This window comes from Cetorhinus maximus, chromosome 2 (assembly GCF_964194155.1).
Source record: "Cetorhinus maximus chromosome 2, sCetMax3.hap1.1, whole genome shotgun sequence".
Taxonomy (NCBI): Eukaryota; Metazoa; Chordata; class Chondrichthyes; order Lamniformes; family Cetorhinidae; genus Cetorhinus; species Cetorhinus maximus.
Window position 1 is genome coordinate 221,947,399 of NC_135880.1, and position 15,744 is coordinate 221,963,142.

At 47.0% G+C, this 15,744-nt stretch overlaps 1 protein-coding gene across 1 annotated transcript in view; it reads left to right on the forward strand.

Moving 5' to 3' along the window:
* Positions 1–15,744, forward strand: part of scn4ba (sodium channel, voltage-gated, type IV, beta a) — a 28,924-nt gene that overhangs the window by 8,898 nt on the left and 4,282 nt on the right. The window contains exons 2-3 of the mRNA XM_078559024.1: positions 11,023–11,201; positions 13,659–13,878. Of these exons, the coding sequence (XP_078415150.1) occupies positions 11,023–11,201; positions 13,659–13,878 (399 nt within the window). The remainder of the gene's footprint in view (positions 1–11,022; positions 11,202–13,658; positions 13,879–15,744) is intronic.

The window sequence follows — 15,744 nt, forward strand, 5'->3', positions numbered from 1 at the left end:
TTTTTGTCTTGCACTCATTAGGACAGATGTGCAAGAATACTAATAGTATAGGGAACAACAATTTATACTGAATGAGAAGAGAGCACTGAACTATTTCCTGCATTATTACATCTGTCTTTTGTGAGGGAATCATTTTTTAAAAAAATTTTTGTCCATGTGTTTTTGTAAGTTAGCACCTGTGGGGGTAACCTCTGGTAACATTTAAGGGGCAGAATGTACCCAGCCTGGTTACATTGGACCCTTTCTAGGAAGAGGGATAGAACCCTGTTGGGAGATATTAACAGGTCACACAGATGAATTCAAGGGACAGAGTGAACATCAGCCCATAGGGAACAAATGAAGAGGAGAGTTGACTCCATGCAGTTGGAGTGCTGCTATTGACTCCATGCTGCTGAGGGAGCTGAGGCTCAGAGAAGCCCTGTTTGGGGGGGGGAGCGGGTGTTGTTGGGAATGGTGCGTAGTAGTGGTGGCAGTGATAGCTCCATGAAGCTGGCTGTTAGGGAAAAGGACAGCCTACGAGCAGCGGGGTTCTACTCGGAGTAGCTAGAGGGCTGGAATTGTGCTGGTGACTTGATGCTAGGGTGCAGCCTCGGGAATCCAGTGGGCAGAGTCGCTAGACAAGAGATTGAGCAACTGTGAAGCGAGCAGTCATATGAGGCAGTCTGAGTTGGAGCACCTTTGGAGGAAAATCAGAGGCTAGTTCTTTGAAAGAGAGGAGCTGAAATCCCTCAGGAGGAAGACAGAGTTTTAAAGAATTTTTATGACTCAATAATGCCTGGGTAGGTTGCTGAGAAAATTTGGGGTACCTGTCTTGGTTGTGCCTGCCAATTAATGCACAGCTTATTGTGTCTACATCGAGAGTTTGTCTGTCAATTCATGTTTACCTCATGTGAATTCTGGATATTAGAGTGTAAAATAGGACATAATGACTGTTGCTTTATTAACTCATGTATATAAAAATTTCTTCTGTTTGTTAAAGCTATGGAATCTTATGGCTTTATTCCCTTAGTGAGTAGTGATCAGGATCATAACACTTTCCAATAAGGTGTTTTACCAAGGCTCTGTCTATCCTCTCAGATGGACAGAAAAGATCCCATGTGCTATTTTGAAAAGAGCAAAGGAGTTCACCCCACTGTTCTGACCAATACTTATTCTTCCACCAACATCACTAAAATAAAAAGTGCAGATTATCTGGTCATCATCACCTTGTAGGAGTTGTGGGAGTTTGCTGTGCACAGATTGGCTGCCACATTCCCCACTTTACGACAGTGACTAAACTTAAAAAGCAATTCATTGGTTGTAAAGCATTTTGGGTTGCCCTGTGATCATGAACACGGCCATATAAATCTAAGTCTTTCTTTTCTATTACTTCATAAGAAATGTCTTAAATCTATTAAAGGACAAGACCCTCTCAGTGAAAATGGTGCAATTGGAAGGACAGTGATAAATTAACATGAGAAATATGGGATTTGGGCTTTGTCAGCAATTTCCACCTGTCTTTTGGCAGTGAATTCATTTATTGGAGCTGACAGAAATCTATAATTTAACAGCATTTACTGGTTTATATAAAACCCTCCTCACAAAGATCAATCAATCTCAGTTTTTAAATTTTCAGCTGACCCCCTCCCACCGATCCCCCACTCCCCCCCCTCTCCCCCACTCTCCCCCCCTCCCCCTCCTCCACTCCCCTCCACCCCCCCGCCCCCCAGCTTTTCGGGGAGAGAATTCCAAATTTCCGCAACGCTTTTTCACTGATCTCCTGCCTAATGCATTTTGTAACTTTTTTTTTGTGTAGTGCCTGGAGATCCAGTTTGTGGCTCAGGTGAATTTAATTCCTGGGACTGAAATGCGAGTCAGACCATCAAACACGTGCTGTTTTATGCCCCTTGAAGACTTTTCCAGTTCCCAGTGCTATTTGTGAGCATCTGGCACCAGACAGGCAATATACAATCACTGTTCCAAAACCAATCCAATCAAATCCTCAGAAATAGATAACATTCCACTTAACTGAGCTGAAAAATAACTCTGTACACTTACGCAGTGACTAATGCTGTCAGCTGTAGCTCAGTGGGTTAGCAGTCTTGCCTCTAACTCAGAAAGAAGGTTTTGGGTTCAAATCTCACTCCAGGACTTGAGAACAAAAATCAAGGCTGACACTCACAGTGCAGTACTGAGGGAGTGTGGCCCTGTCAGAGGTGCTGATTTCAGATGATATGTTGGACCTGAGGCCCTCTCTCAAGTGGATGTAGAAACTCAATGGCACTATTTCAAAGAAGTACAGAAGAGTTTTCCCAGGTAGACCCGCCCAATATTTATCCCTTGATCAAGACAAAAAGAGTATCTGGTCAATGTTACACTACAGCTTGTGGGAGCTCGCTGTTACGCGAGTTGATTTCCACCTTTCCTATTTTACAACAATGACCACACTTCAGAGGTACTTAATTGGCTGTAAAGTGCTTTGGGACGTCCTGTGGTTGTGAAAGGTGCTATAGAAATGCAAGTCTTTTTTCTTTTGAACAAATAGTAACTCTGTATAGTTACACAGTGACCGATCCTTACCCTGAATGCACAGAAACTCTGTACAGTTACACTGTGAGTACCCCTTACTCTGAATACACAATGGGCAAAATTCTCCCATCCCTCCTGTGGCAGGTTTCAAGGCGGGCGCAAGCAGAGAATCCAGCGACAGGCAAAAAGTTGCAAACCCACCATTGTAAGGAAAGGTTGCAATTCTCCCGATGGTGTGTTCATGGCGGGTCAGTTATCCAGTCGGCTTCTGCTGCGAATGCCATTTACATCCATGAACATGTCATGAATGCTCATTAAATCAGCGGCTCGCCAGAATCCCGTCACGCCTCCCAATCTCGCATCACCCCAGCGGGAATTTACTTCGGCCACGAAACCCATTTGAAAAAGGGCGGCGTGCACAAGTCAGACCTCAGCTCATTGGTAACTTCGAGTTGAGTGCAACGTACATGGCCTGGCCGCCATAGAGCTGCACCGGTCTCGCTGCGATGAATGCCACGCAGCTGGGGCTGTAGGCTTGGTCTGCGCCTGCTCTTTGCCCATGCTGTCCCGAGGGACACCGCTGTGCTATGGTCCTCGTGCAGGCCTCCACTTTCGGATACTAGCAGGGGCGGGCTGTGAGGGGAAGGTGAGGCAACGGGAAGGGAAGGCTGTGGAATGGCCTTTAGGGGAAGAGCGAACATGAGGGGGGGGCAACAAGGAGGGAAGTCTGTGGGATGGCAGGAAGGGTGAACACGAGGGGGGCCTTTCTGGGGTTGCCCTCTAACCTCTTGTTGCCGCAGGAGTTGCTTAGAAAGAAAGGAGGAAGGCCTCCTTGCGATGAAAGCTACTGAAAGCCAATGGCTTCATTAGCACAGGTAAAGGGCAGCTCAGAACTCAGAGGCTTCACATCACAGTCGCTGCATCTCAAGAGGAACACAGAGGAATGGTGAATTGGAGAATTTGGGAATTCAGGCAATAGTGAAGGAGGTGCAGTTGTTCATATCTGGCATTCCATCAATGAAGGCCTGTCACGTGGTCACCAGATGTGAAGCTCCTAACGGGTTAAAGGGCATCCACTCATTGGCCATGAGCAACTGATTGGTCATTAATATCACATCAGAGATTGGAGCGCTGAGCTAGGTTGGGTCACTCATCTCACCAACACTTTAGCATCCCACACAGGGCTCAAGATTTTACATCTGCGATGCCATCTTGATAACCTCGATGTGTGTTAGTGTCTCAGGGACAAGGCAGCTTCAGCCACCTTGCAAGTAGGGCAGGAAAAACTATGGACCCTCACAGTCTCTGAATGTATTATCCTCCGGGTTTTGTTTTCTTGCCCCTTGAATCATTAATGTCTTCAATGTTTCCTTTCAGAGAGAAGACAAAAGCAGATATGGATCCAGGGCTCAATGCTGCCTTTGTCAGGGTCCGAATGCAATGGAGGAGGCGAAGGAGTGAGAGGCGACTCTGCACACAGCTCCAACAGGACGGACATGGACAAGCGGAGCCAGAGCATGAACAGGAGTGTCAGGAGGAGAGATCCAGACAATGGGGGCGACTCGCCAGACCGAGGGTTTATCATAGAAGAGTCTTCTATTTACAAATGAGTGACAGGCAATGCCGTGCATGTCTGCACTTGTCCCAAGATCTGGTGCCTCACATACGCCACATTCTTTGTAAAGGCCTGATGCCACGTAGAGTTGGAGGGTATCCCCTGCCAGTGGCTTTGAAGGTGAGCGCAGCGCTCAATTTCTTTGCCTCTGGGTCTTTCCAAGGATCAACAGGGGACCTGTGCGGCATCTCTCAGTCTGCAACACATCGATGCATAAAGGAGGTCACGGATCCCCTTTACAGGAAGGCCCATCATTATGTCAGGTTTGCTCTGGATGAAGATAGCCAGGCTGTGAGATTCACCGGCTTCACTGCCATCTCAGGCTTCCCAAGAGTTCAGGGTGCAATAGACTGCAACCATGTGGCTATACAGGCTCCATGGCAGCAGACCCTAATGTTTATAAACCGCAAGGGCTATCATTCCATCAACATACAACTGGTGTGTGATCACTGGGAGCACATACTGCACGATTGTGCACAGTACCCTGGGAGTGGCTGTGACTCCTACATCCTGATTCACTCTCAGGTGCCTGAGATTTTCAAGGAGCCATTACATCTGCAGGGATGGTTGCCTAGGGATAAGGGGTACCCACTGAAACGTTGGCTGATGACACCAGTGCGTCGTCCTCAGAGTCATTCCAAGGAGAGGTACAACGCTGCTCACAGCTCCACACACTCCCTTATAGAGCAGACCATAGGGCTTCTAAAGATGCACTTCAGATGCTTGGACCGTTCAGGTGGCTCACTCCAAGACACTTCCGACAGGATTTCCTGCATCATCGCAGTGTGTTGCACCCTTCACAATCTGGATGTGCAAAGAGGTGACCCCCCTGCCAAAGGATGGCCTGGTGGAGGATGAGAGCTCATCGGAGGATGAAGTTCCAGAGGCCCAGGAACCTCAGGAGGCTGCTGAGGGTCAGTATGTGCGTGATCATGCCATGGAGGAAGGAAGACGTGGGAGACATGCCCGTGATACGTTAATGGCTGACAGGTTCCAGGAAGAGTAAAGTTAAGTGAGGAAATATGGCCACATCTCTCCTAGGCCTCAATGCCATTTACTTTCACCTCAGGGGATGTCCACCCATTACAGCGAGGACGAGTCCTACATTCACACTTGTGCATTCTGGCCTCAAGAATGGCCAGGCCATGATCTTTGCTTTGGTCCGTGGGACCCTGTGAGTGATCTCACTCTGGGAACTGAGTCCACTTAGGAACAAGATCAATGCGAGAGAAGACTTGAAGCATTTGCCACCATCTAATGATGCAATTACTGCTGAGGCTGAGATGTGGACGTGCCTGGGGGTCTCCTCCTCCCGTGCATGTCTTCTCTTCTGCCACTACCACTGAAGAGACACAAATGCTGCTACAATATCAATGCTGATGAGTTGCCCTCACTCAATGGTGTTCCTTGAGGAAGAAGAGTTAGAAACACTTGCATCACACACTTCAAATAAAGATTTAAACACATCTCCCTGACATCAATAAGTGTGAGGTGATGCACTGGTGCAGGACAAACAAGGCATGGGAATACATGATGAATGGTAGGACCCTGGGAAGTACCAAGGATCAGAGGGACCTTGGCATGCATGTCCACCGGTCCCTTAAGGTAGCAGGACAAGTAGATAAAGTGGTTAAGGAGGCATATGGGATACTTGCCTTTATTAGCCGAGGCATAGAATATAAGAACAGGGAGGTTATGCTGGAACTGTATAAAACGCTGGTTAGGACACAGCTAGAGTATTGCGTGCAGTTCTGGAATCCACATTAAAGGAAGGATGTGATTGCACTAGAGAGAGTGCAGAGGAGATTTACCAGGATGTTGCCTGGGCTGGAGAGTTTTAGTTATGAGGAGAGATCAGATAGACTGGAATGTCCTGAGAGGAGGCCCCCGGGGTTCCAGCTGATGCTCATCCCCCCTGTGGGTGTCCAAGGGCCCCACCCTGACTCCTGCAGGAGATGGTTCACCTGGAGGGGAGTCAAGTTGCCTCGTCCTCATGTCACCTACATCCTGATGGTGCCCACCAGAGTGTGTGTCCATGGAGTGCAGGGCCGAATGCAAATCCGGCTAGACCTGCTGGATAAAGGTCTCCATGGTGATCGCCAACCTTTCCATGGTGACCTTGAGGCGTTCGCATGTCAGAGCCATTGACATCAGGCAGAACGCAGACAGACTCCTCCATCGTTTGCTCTGGTCTGCTGAGTGACTGTCGAATCTCTGCCTGATGTTCCGCCGCCTGTTGTTGTATCTCCAGCATAGATTTGGCAGCTGCTTCCAGAGGCTCATCATCTGACTCGGACTGAGAGGGTGGCTGGTCTCCAGAAGCCCTCTGAGTGCTAGAGACCTGGGCTTGTCCCTGGCTCTGACTGCTGCGGGACATGTCAGTGAGGTGTTCCCCAGAAAGTGAGCCCAAGCCTAACCTACGTCTGTGCCCCACCGACATGTGTGTCTCTGAGCTGGTGGAGGGTGTGTGTGAGTGTCATGATGGTTCTTCCGGAGCTTCCTCTTCGGATGGAGTCTGTGGGCTCACATTGGTGCTGGACTGGCTTGGGGGCCTTGATCTGCTGGTGCCTGGAAAATAGAAAATAGAGTTTCAGTTAATGAGCATGAGCTAGATAAGACTGTACTGTGAATGTTGGGATTTGATGAAGTGATGGAGCTGTAATCCGTACTGAGTTGCTGTGAGAGGCCGATCTCCCCTTCCCCACAGGAGCGATCCCTGTCCTCCCCAGCCTCCTTAACTGTGGGGGCAATGATGTTGGCCGTCTCTCCCCCGGTCTGCGCTCTCTCTCGCGCCTGTTGTGCGCCAGCTTGGCCTGTATGAAGCAGAAAGAAAGGCAGGGGATGAGAAGGGATGAAGCAGAGGTTGGGTGAGATGCATGTCCCCTGTGTGTGGGGAACCCTCCCCAAAAGGGCCAGAGGATGGAGTGTGAGAAACATGATAGTTGGGATGGTGGTAATGTGAAAGTCTCGGTGAGAGAATGAGTGTTGATATGTGTCCCCCGCTAATGGTTGTGTAGGATCCCTGAAGAGAGGAGCAGTTTGAGTGCATGATGCCCTGATGAGAGTTTGATATTGGAGGGTGTTGAAGGATGACTTACCCTGGAGGAGCAGATGAGCTCATTCATCCACTTCCTGCACTGGGTGGCATTTCGGGAATGGTTGTCAGCCACACTGACCTGCTCCACATGGCCTCCCAGGCCAGATAGGTAGGGCTGCTGTGCTTCCTACAGCCACATCCCTGGGATACAGCACATGCCTTTGTGCCTGCACCCCTCTGACCAAGGTCCGGAGGTCCTGGTGCACGAAGCAGGGTGCTGCCTTCTCCAGGCAGTCGGCCTTCCTCTTCTGGCTGCCAGACTTCCCTGGTGGGCTGGAGAGAGTGAGATTGTGAGAGTCGGACTGGCCTTTGAATATGGCGCCCGTACCTTTGAACCCAGCAGCTGACGGCAGTCACACGAATCAACTCCCAACCTGCCAGGCGATTCGGACTGATACGCGCCTTTGCATAATTAATAAGGCTCCAAGCGCAGAATTGGGCGCGAGTTCCTGCCATTCCAGACAGCGGGGTGAGGGCTGCCAAAACCATTTGCCTCCGCACTTAGTCTCACTTATGGAGAATTCTGCCCCGTAACTCTGTACAGTTTCACAGTGAGTACCCCTTACCCTGAATACACAGAAACTCTGTACAGTCTCACAGTGAGTACCCCTTACCCTGAATACACAGAAACTCTGTACAGTCTCACAGTGAGTACCCCTTACCCTGAATACACAAACTCTGTACAGTTTCACAGTGAGTGATATTTACTGTGTTGATTAAATATGCACTGATTCTCCAAAGTATTCATCCACCATCCACATATTTGCTGTTCCACCATCGCCTCCTGTCCTCCAATACCACCTTTGATCAGAGAAGCTGAGGAATTATCATGTCCCAAAGAGTATTTGATCATCCCAGTCTGTCCCTCTACCTAATCTTCTGATCTGATTTCTAATCAAATAGCTCCCATTGGAAGGAGTTAATTGACTCAACCCTTCTCTGCTTCTACAGGGAGATTGATCCACAACTGCTGCTCCGTGTGGAATTAATTCTTTTCTGAATTTCAGTTTCTCGCTGGCTACACAATGAAACAGTGACTGGAGAAACCAGCAATAGTGAATTGCCATCCAAAATCCTTGTCTAACATTCGAAATCCTTGTTCATCTTCCCAGATCCTTGCCCATCATTTCAGACCCTGTCCAGCTTCCTTTGCCTTGGAATCAGTTGAACCTTGCTGTACTTTTTCAAGTTCCCCAAAAGTACTCGCTGACAGTGCAAAAAATACACTGAGGCACTCAGCTTTTCCTCTACTGCGCTGCCCCCACCAGCTCACACACACAGCGTTTACAATCACTTCACTCTGTCCGTAAACCAAATGCAATAATTGGCTCCACGCACAGGGGGCAGAATTCTCCACTCGGCGTGCGGGTGCGCGCCCGACATGCTCGATATTCCGACACGCATGATATTTCAGTCAGCGAGCACGCGCGAGAGTCCACAGCGCGAGAGTCCACAGCGCGCTCGCTGACAAGAGACCTGTTAAGGCCATTAAAGTATCAATTAACATGGATTTTTCGCTACTCGTCCAACCCTACGGTTGGCGGGTGGGTGAATCTGCCGGGCGGCCTTTGCATTTTTCAGGAAACCTCATCCAAGGGCGGGATGAGGTTCCTGTGATTAAATTTTTTTAAAAATCTGTGCATAGAATTTTTACACCATCCACGCTTGGGTGACTCATTCTGTTGCATGGACACTTTTTCAGGGTTTTAAATTCTGCCTTTATAGATTTTAAATTCTCTCTGCCTTCAGGGAGCTTTCCTTCCGCGCTCCCCCACCCCACGCCCTCGCTGACTGCAGCGCCCGCCCTCCTCCCGTCCCCACCCCGGCAGCGCTGAGCCTTTCGGCGCGCCTTTCACACTCGTCAGTCGGCCAGCCAGCGTGAAATCACGGCCGGGGACGTTGGCGGGTGGCAGCCTTTTCCCCCAGCTGCTCCCGGACCCACCAATCGCAGCCGCCCGCTGACCCGAAAATTCTACCCATGACCTGCTGAATCTATACTTATTTAGGGTGAGAAAGGGAGGACCAAGAGAACCAGCCAATTTGATAATAAAGAGAAAAGTGCCCAAAGTAGACAGTAGGTTTGCCAGCATTGAGAAAGGGCTGCAGGTGAACACAATAACTGGGAATGCTGCATCAATAGTGACAATTTATGTAGTGCCTTTAACACTGTGAAAATGTCCCAAAGTGCTTCAGATAGACTTTTGACGCCAAGTCACTTAAGGAGATATTAGGACAGACCACCAAAAGCCAAAGGGGTAGGTTTCTAGGAGTGACTTTGTTAGGGGGAAATTAAATATATATATTAAAAAAGGAGAACACAGTAAGAATTTGCTGAACATACTTAAAATGTCCAGGCAGCCATTGATGCTAAACCTATTGACAGCTGAGGGTAAGCAGATGGACATTGCACACACAAACAGGCTTTGAGCTTTTGTGTGATTTACACAGTTTCAAGAGATGAGCTAATGTCCAGTCACAGGCAGGACAATTCCAGTGGTGCAACGATGCGGTGAAGCCTTGAGAGCTGGACTGGAGACAAAACATGACATAAAGTTAGATTAAGTGTATACTCCTCTCTCAGATAGGGAAGGGGCAGATGGTTTAGCTTAAGATATGGGAGGACATACAATAGACAAAGAGGGGGCTTTGATGAAACACAGACAGTCTTGAGTTGTGAGAACCAAGGTCTTTGCGTACGTGTTTTAATTTTGGTTGGATAATATAACTATGTGTACATCCTTTAGAATAATTGGTTAGCAAAATCACATGTTTATGTACTCAATAGGATAGTTTTAACATGGGTGTGTGTCGGTTACCGATTGGATGTATTCAAATGTACTTAAATGTATCGTGATAAGAAAAAGTACAAAAGTAATGAAATGTAATCAGTCTGGGATCTGGCTCTTCATTCTTAGGAATGGTTGCAGCTCCCTTGCATAAGCTTGAATAAAACCGGTTAAAGGAAGCCTGAGTCTCTGTGGTCGCTGTGTGATCGGGGATTGTATCATCTCCTCTTCAACTGGCCTATGTGGTAGTTGCTGGATTGGAGGGGGCACCTTCTTCAGACTTAAAAGAAGGAAGAAAAGCAAAGAGGGTTTAGGGAGACGACTTCGCAGCTCAGGGCCTGGGCACCAGGAGACATGTCTGCCAATGGTGCGGTGCTGCAAGAGGCAAGACTTGGAGAAGCATGGGGTCAGGGGGTTGTGGGGCTGGAGGAGATTTCAGAGATGACAAAGGGCAAGGCCATGGCAGGATTTGAAAACAAGAGTGAGAATTTTAAAATCAGAATGTTGCTGGGCCAGGAGCCAGTGAAGATCAGGAGTGGACACAGGAGTGATGGGTGAATAGGACTTGGGAGTTATGGAGGAACAGAGTTTCGGATGAGCTCAAGTTTACAGAAGGCAGGTGACTCACCAGGAGAACAATAGTGTTGTCGTGTCCATCGGGTAATGCAGATATTGATGAAGGTTCAGAATCATTATCCTAAGAGGTTGTTGGGTAAATTCACTGCAGGCCAAATAAAATCAGTGTAGATTGACACTTCTGATGGCATTCAGAGACCCCCATCCATTTGGGCATGCCTGGGTTTTGAGAAAGGACAGGGATTGACCTTGGTTGGATACTTCCATTCCCCTCGGATTCCTTGAATTCTTCTAATTCTCACTGGGCTTGCAGCTGAGGGATGGTCACTTTGAGTGAATGGATCTCAATTTCAGATACAGCAGGGGTGAGTGGCGAAACCTCAACTGTTGACAAAGGATTGTGATATTTGATTTTTTGACTTGACTGTTTTCCTTGGCAGGTTTTGTTCTATTTCAAGTCAATGTAGCGATTGAAGTTAACATTGGAAAATTGCCAACGATTGAGGTATTGAATGGCACCGATGTCATACTCCCCTGTACCTTCTCCAGCTGCATGGATTACAAAGACTCCAGCTTCTGGTGGACATTCCAGAAAAACAGGACGGAAAAAGCAAAGGAAGTGAGCATTGCAACTTCACATTTCCCCCTTGCAACCACCACTCCCTGGCAAGAAATTTGCCTCCACCCTGAAATTTCTGTGGGTATTTTTGGGCGGTGGAGCTCCTATCGGTAGCCACTGTGTAATACCAAGGGACCCCAACTCCATGATCCAGTCTCCATGTCACCTGTCTCGCCGTTGCAAGACTGCCTTTTAGAATCCTTCACTTATCTCTGCTCCCCCTCTCCATACCCTCACTGTGTTAAAATGAAGACCCATTACCTGAATACATTTTGTGGAGCTCCTTACTTTCTTCTATGTTTCTCTTCCCTTAAGTCCAGCACTTGGTCTTACCCAGGCATGATTTATGACTTATCTCCTCATCCTCCTATTACCATCCTAGGTAATGTGTGCTGGCCGGTGATCCTGGGCTTTTCATCTGGTTCCTCGATAAAATAAACAATCTATGGAAAGCACGTTTGCCAATTTGGGAGATTTTTAGGAATGAGACTGAACTGGATGGGGTGGTGAGGTGAAATTCATCTCAGACAGTAGCCAATGGAGAGCACACTTTTGACTCTACCAAATTTTCTATCCCATTGGTCCCTCTGGGCTGACTAATTGTACCTCAAGCACATTCATTTGAAACAAACATTAAAATTGCAGTAATAATTCTACTCAAGGAAAGGAAGGTAGGAACAGAGGGTGCCATTCAGTCCCTTGAGCCTGTTCCATCATTCAATGGGATTATAGCTGATCTGTGATCTAACCCCATAAACACCTTTTCACGGTATCCCTTGATACCTTAGCTAAAAATCTTCAATCTCACATTTAAAATTCACAATTGATCAAACATCAATTGCCATTTGTGGAAAAAGGAGTTCCAAACTTTTTGTACCCTTTGTCTGTAGGAGCATTTCCTAACTTCACCCCTGATAGGCCTTGCGTTAATTTAGGAGTAAATTAGGAGTAGCTTTATTTCTGGCATATTAACCAGACTAAGATAAAAATGTAATAAACAGCTTTAAAATCAATGAATTTTGAACATTTTCCTTCTGTCCGGTTCACCCTCCAAATTTTTAACATTTCAAAGTAGATTTATTTTAATTTTTAGATCAAACCCATTGCTCCTGACATTTTTTTTGTCTAAAAATCACTTTGGAGACTGCCTCTTTCCTTTCACTCCGTCTTTGTTCCTCCTGTGCCTTTTGATGGATGTTGGGTGTGGATAAAGTAATGCAGCTGAATAGCCTCCTGACTGTCACTGGGTGAGCTGGCCATTCTTCAGTGAGCAGTTGCCAGCATGGAAACAGAGACAAAGGGGCAAGATTTCCCCATGGGCTTTGAGACCCCTTTGTTGGGAGAAAATGGAGGCCCCATGCCTCTGACAGCAGCGAGACAAGCTCAACAGCCCCCCTGGAGTAGACCCCTAATTGACTGCCTCTGTTCCCATCATCTACTTGTGGGCGCTCGATGCTGCTAGCCAAATCAGAGAGCCAGCGGCCCTGAAGCCTTAGCTGCCCCCTCAGGAAGAGGTGGGTGCTGCTGAGGCATGTTGGAGACCATGGGGGCACCTCAACATGGAGGATGCATGAATTTAAAATAAAAATTATGACGGCTCAAGCTGCAAGGCCTCTCTGAGTGGAGGGGAATCCTCTCCGGATGAATTGTTTGGGCCACAGGCCCAAGCGGCTGCAGCCCACTCACCACTCATAGAACCTTCAGCCATGGTGTCTCCCCGGTCTGCTACAGGGAAGCCACCTCGATTGAGCTGGCAGCCTCCCCATGCTGCAGGCATGGGATCGGGGTTGGGGTTTGAGGGGCATCACTCAGGTGGTGGCAAAATGTTGTGAGGCTGCAAAATGGTCGTTGGCATCTTAATCAGCTGCCCACCTGCATATTGTGAGGAGCTAAACCAACTCTCACTCGCCCTGGCCAAAGTGCCCCGGCAGCAGGAATCTACTGGGGTGAGGTCCCAACAAACCTCCTCTCCATTTTCCCTGCCCCGCTGCCACCATGTTCAACTTGGTAAAGCTGGGAAAATTCAGCCCTAAACTTTTTAACAGAAAAGAAGAGAGAGCCAACGTTCGGCTGAGATGATACGCCAAGGCCCTGTCTACCATCTCACGGACATAAAAGATTCCTCCCACCACACCTCAAAGAAGAGCAGGGGAGATATCTCCAGTGTCCTAGGGCCAATATTTAAACCTCAGCAAACATCACTATAACTAAACTATTTCACCATTATCACCCCACGGGTTGTGGGAGCTTGCTGTGCACCAGTTAGCTGCCACATTTCCTACCTTACAACCGTTCCAAAAATATATTTCATTGGCTTTGAAGTGCTTTGGGAAATCCTGGGTTTCCATAAATACAAGTCTTTAGGGTTGGGTAAAGGGGCAGGTGGATGGCAGAGAATAAAAATGTTTTTTTTTTCAAAAAAAAATGTTTTCTAACTATGATTTTTTTTCTGTACAGATTATTCAAATTAAGCTAAACGATAAGAGGCCCCAGGTCACGTTACCTGACGAGGAGAGCAGGGTTACGCTTGTTGGGGACATTAAAGATAAGAATATTTCCCTTTTGCTGACAGATGTGGATTTTGAGGATACAGGATTGTACACTTGCTTCTTTAAAAACCCACAGGAAATGAATCAAGAGGCTAATGCGACTCTACAACTAATTGTTGTCAGTGAATGTGAGTGTCCTGATATTACTGAAAGATTTCCCATGTAAAATTTCTCACTAGTGGGAGACATCAGAACCCTCCCCCCACCTTTAACAACGGCCACCCCCCCCGGATGAATGAGTCTGCCTCATTCTACCTCAAGCAGGGTTCGATAGGGGAGATGTAGAGGAGTGGTTGGGGGGGGGGTGGGGGGGGGTGCGCGGTGGAGACCAGAACTAAGGGTTCCTAAATATAATAGTCACTAATAAATCTAAAGTAAATCCCAAGGCAACTTTATACTCAGATGTTAATAGTATGTTAATTATATTGTTCAGATACATAGGTATAGATCATTATTTTAATTAAGTACCTGGAGCACTTATAAAAGAGAGACTTAGGTTCCTTTAAAACTCTGTTTTCGTTACAGTGCCCTTTATGGGGCTATCAATTGGTCCAATTGGCTTTTTAATTGGTTAATTAGTTAAATCGGTACTCAAAAGAGTATAAAGAGAGACTTAGCTCCCAAAAGAGCATTTTATTTTAATTCGATAAGATACCTTTATTTAAAAATAATCTCCTTTGTTACCATGCCCCATTAAGAGGCTGTCAATTCAATTCAATTGTTTAATTTGTCTGGTTTAATTCATGGGTACTCAAAAGAGTACAAAGAGAGACTATGTTTGAGGCCTTCCCTGACCAGTGGGCATCACGGGAGCTGTAATACTTCCTCAGTCCCCAAAATGACATTTTAATTTAACTTGATAAGATTCCTTTAAAAATTGTCTCCTTTGTTACAGTGCTCCTTCAAGAGGCTGCCACTATAATTTGATTTTGTTATTGGTTTTCTTTCCCCTTGTTAGATAGGTTTACCAGAAGAGTATAGGTGACTGCTGGGACACTGGGGTAGTGGGTAGGAAGCAGATATATGTAATGTTCTAATTCTGTGGAGAAACCTACTGTCAAGAACAGTGTTAGCGTCTAGTTTCATACAACACCAACTGGCTTTGGATGGAACAAACACCTGGCAATGGTTGCCGAGAGAGAGTGGAACTCGCTATCAGATGAAGTAAGCGAGGCAAATAGCATAGATGCATTTAATGGAAAGCTAGGTGAGTGAATGAAGGAGAAAGGACTAGAAGGTTTCGTCGATCGGGTGAGATGGAGGAGGCTCGTGTGGAGCAAAAGCACCAGCTCATTGGACGGATGAGTCTGTTCTTGTGCTGTAAATTCTATGCAATTGCCCCTCAATCCATTCTTTCTCCTGAGACACACCACAGCGTCTCTGATGCTGACAGGGATTCTTGGGATGCAAGTGGAGAGTCAGGGTTATAATTTTATAGCTTTATCTACAGCCCACACTCCGTTCTAGTGGGGGAATGTAATAGCAGTCTTGATCTGTAGAATGGATCTTCACCTCCTACCCCTTTCAGAATATCCCTGAGAATTCAGTCACCAACTCAATAAGCAGACTCTGATTAGATGTTAAAATATTGCATGTTTGGGTTTAGATTAAAGTTACTTTTGAAATATTTGTTTCCCATTGTGTAGCCTCTGTATCCCACTGTCTTTCTGTGTCTCTCTATCCCTGTGTGTCTCTATTCCATCCACCATGTGTCTCTCTATTCCACCCCCCACCAGACCCACTTGATGGTGAGGCATAACATTCCCCCTATCTGTTGATATCCCCACATGTCTCGATATCCCCGCATGTCTCTATATCCCACTGTTCCCCTGTGTTTCTGTATATTCCCTGTGTTTCTGTATATCCCAGTATGTGTCTCTATATCCCCATGTGTCTCTATATCCCACTGTTCCCCTGTGTTTCTGGAAATCCCAGTATGTGTCTCTATATCCCCACGTGTGTCTCTATATCCCACTGTTCCCGTGTTTCTGTAT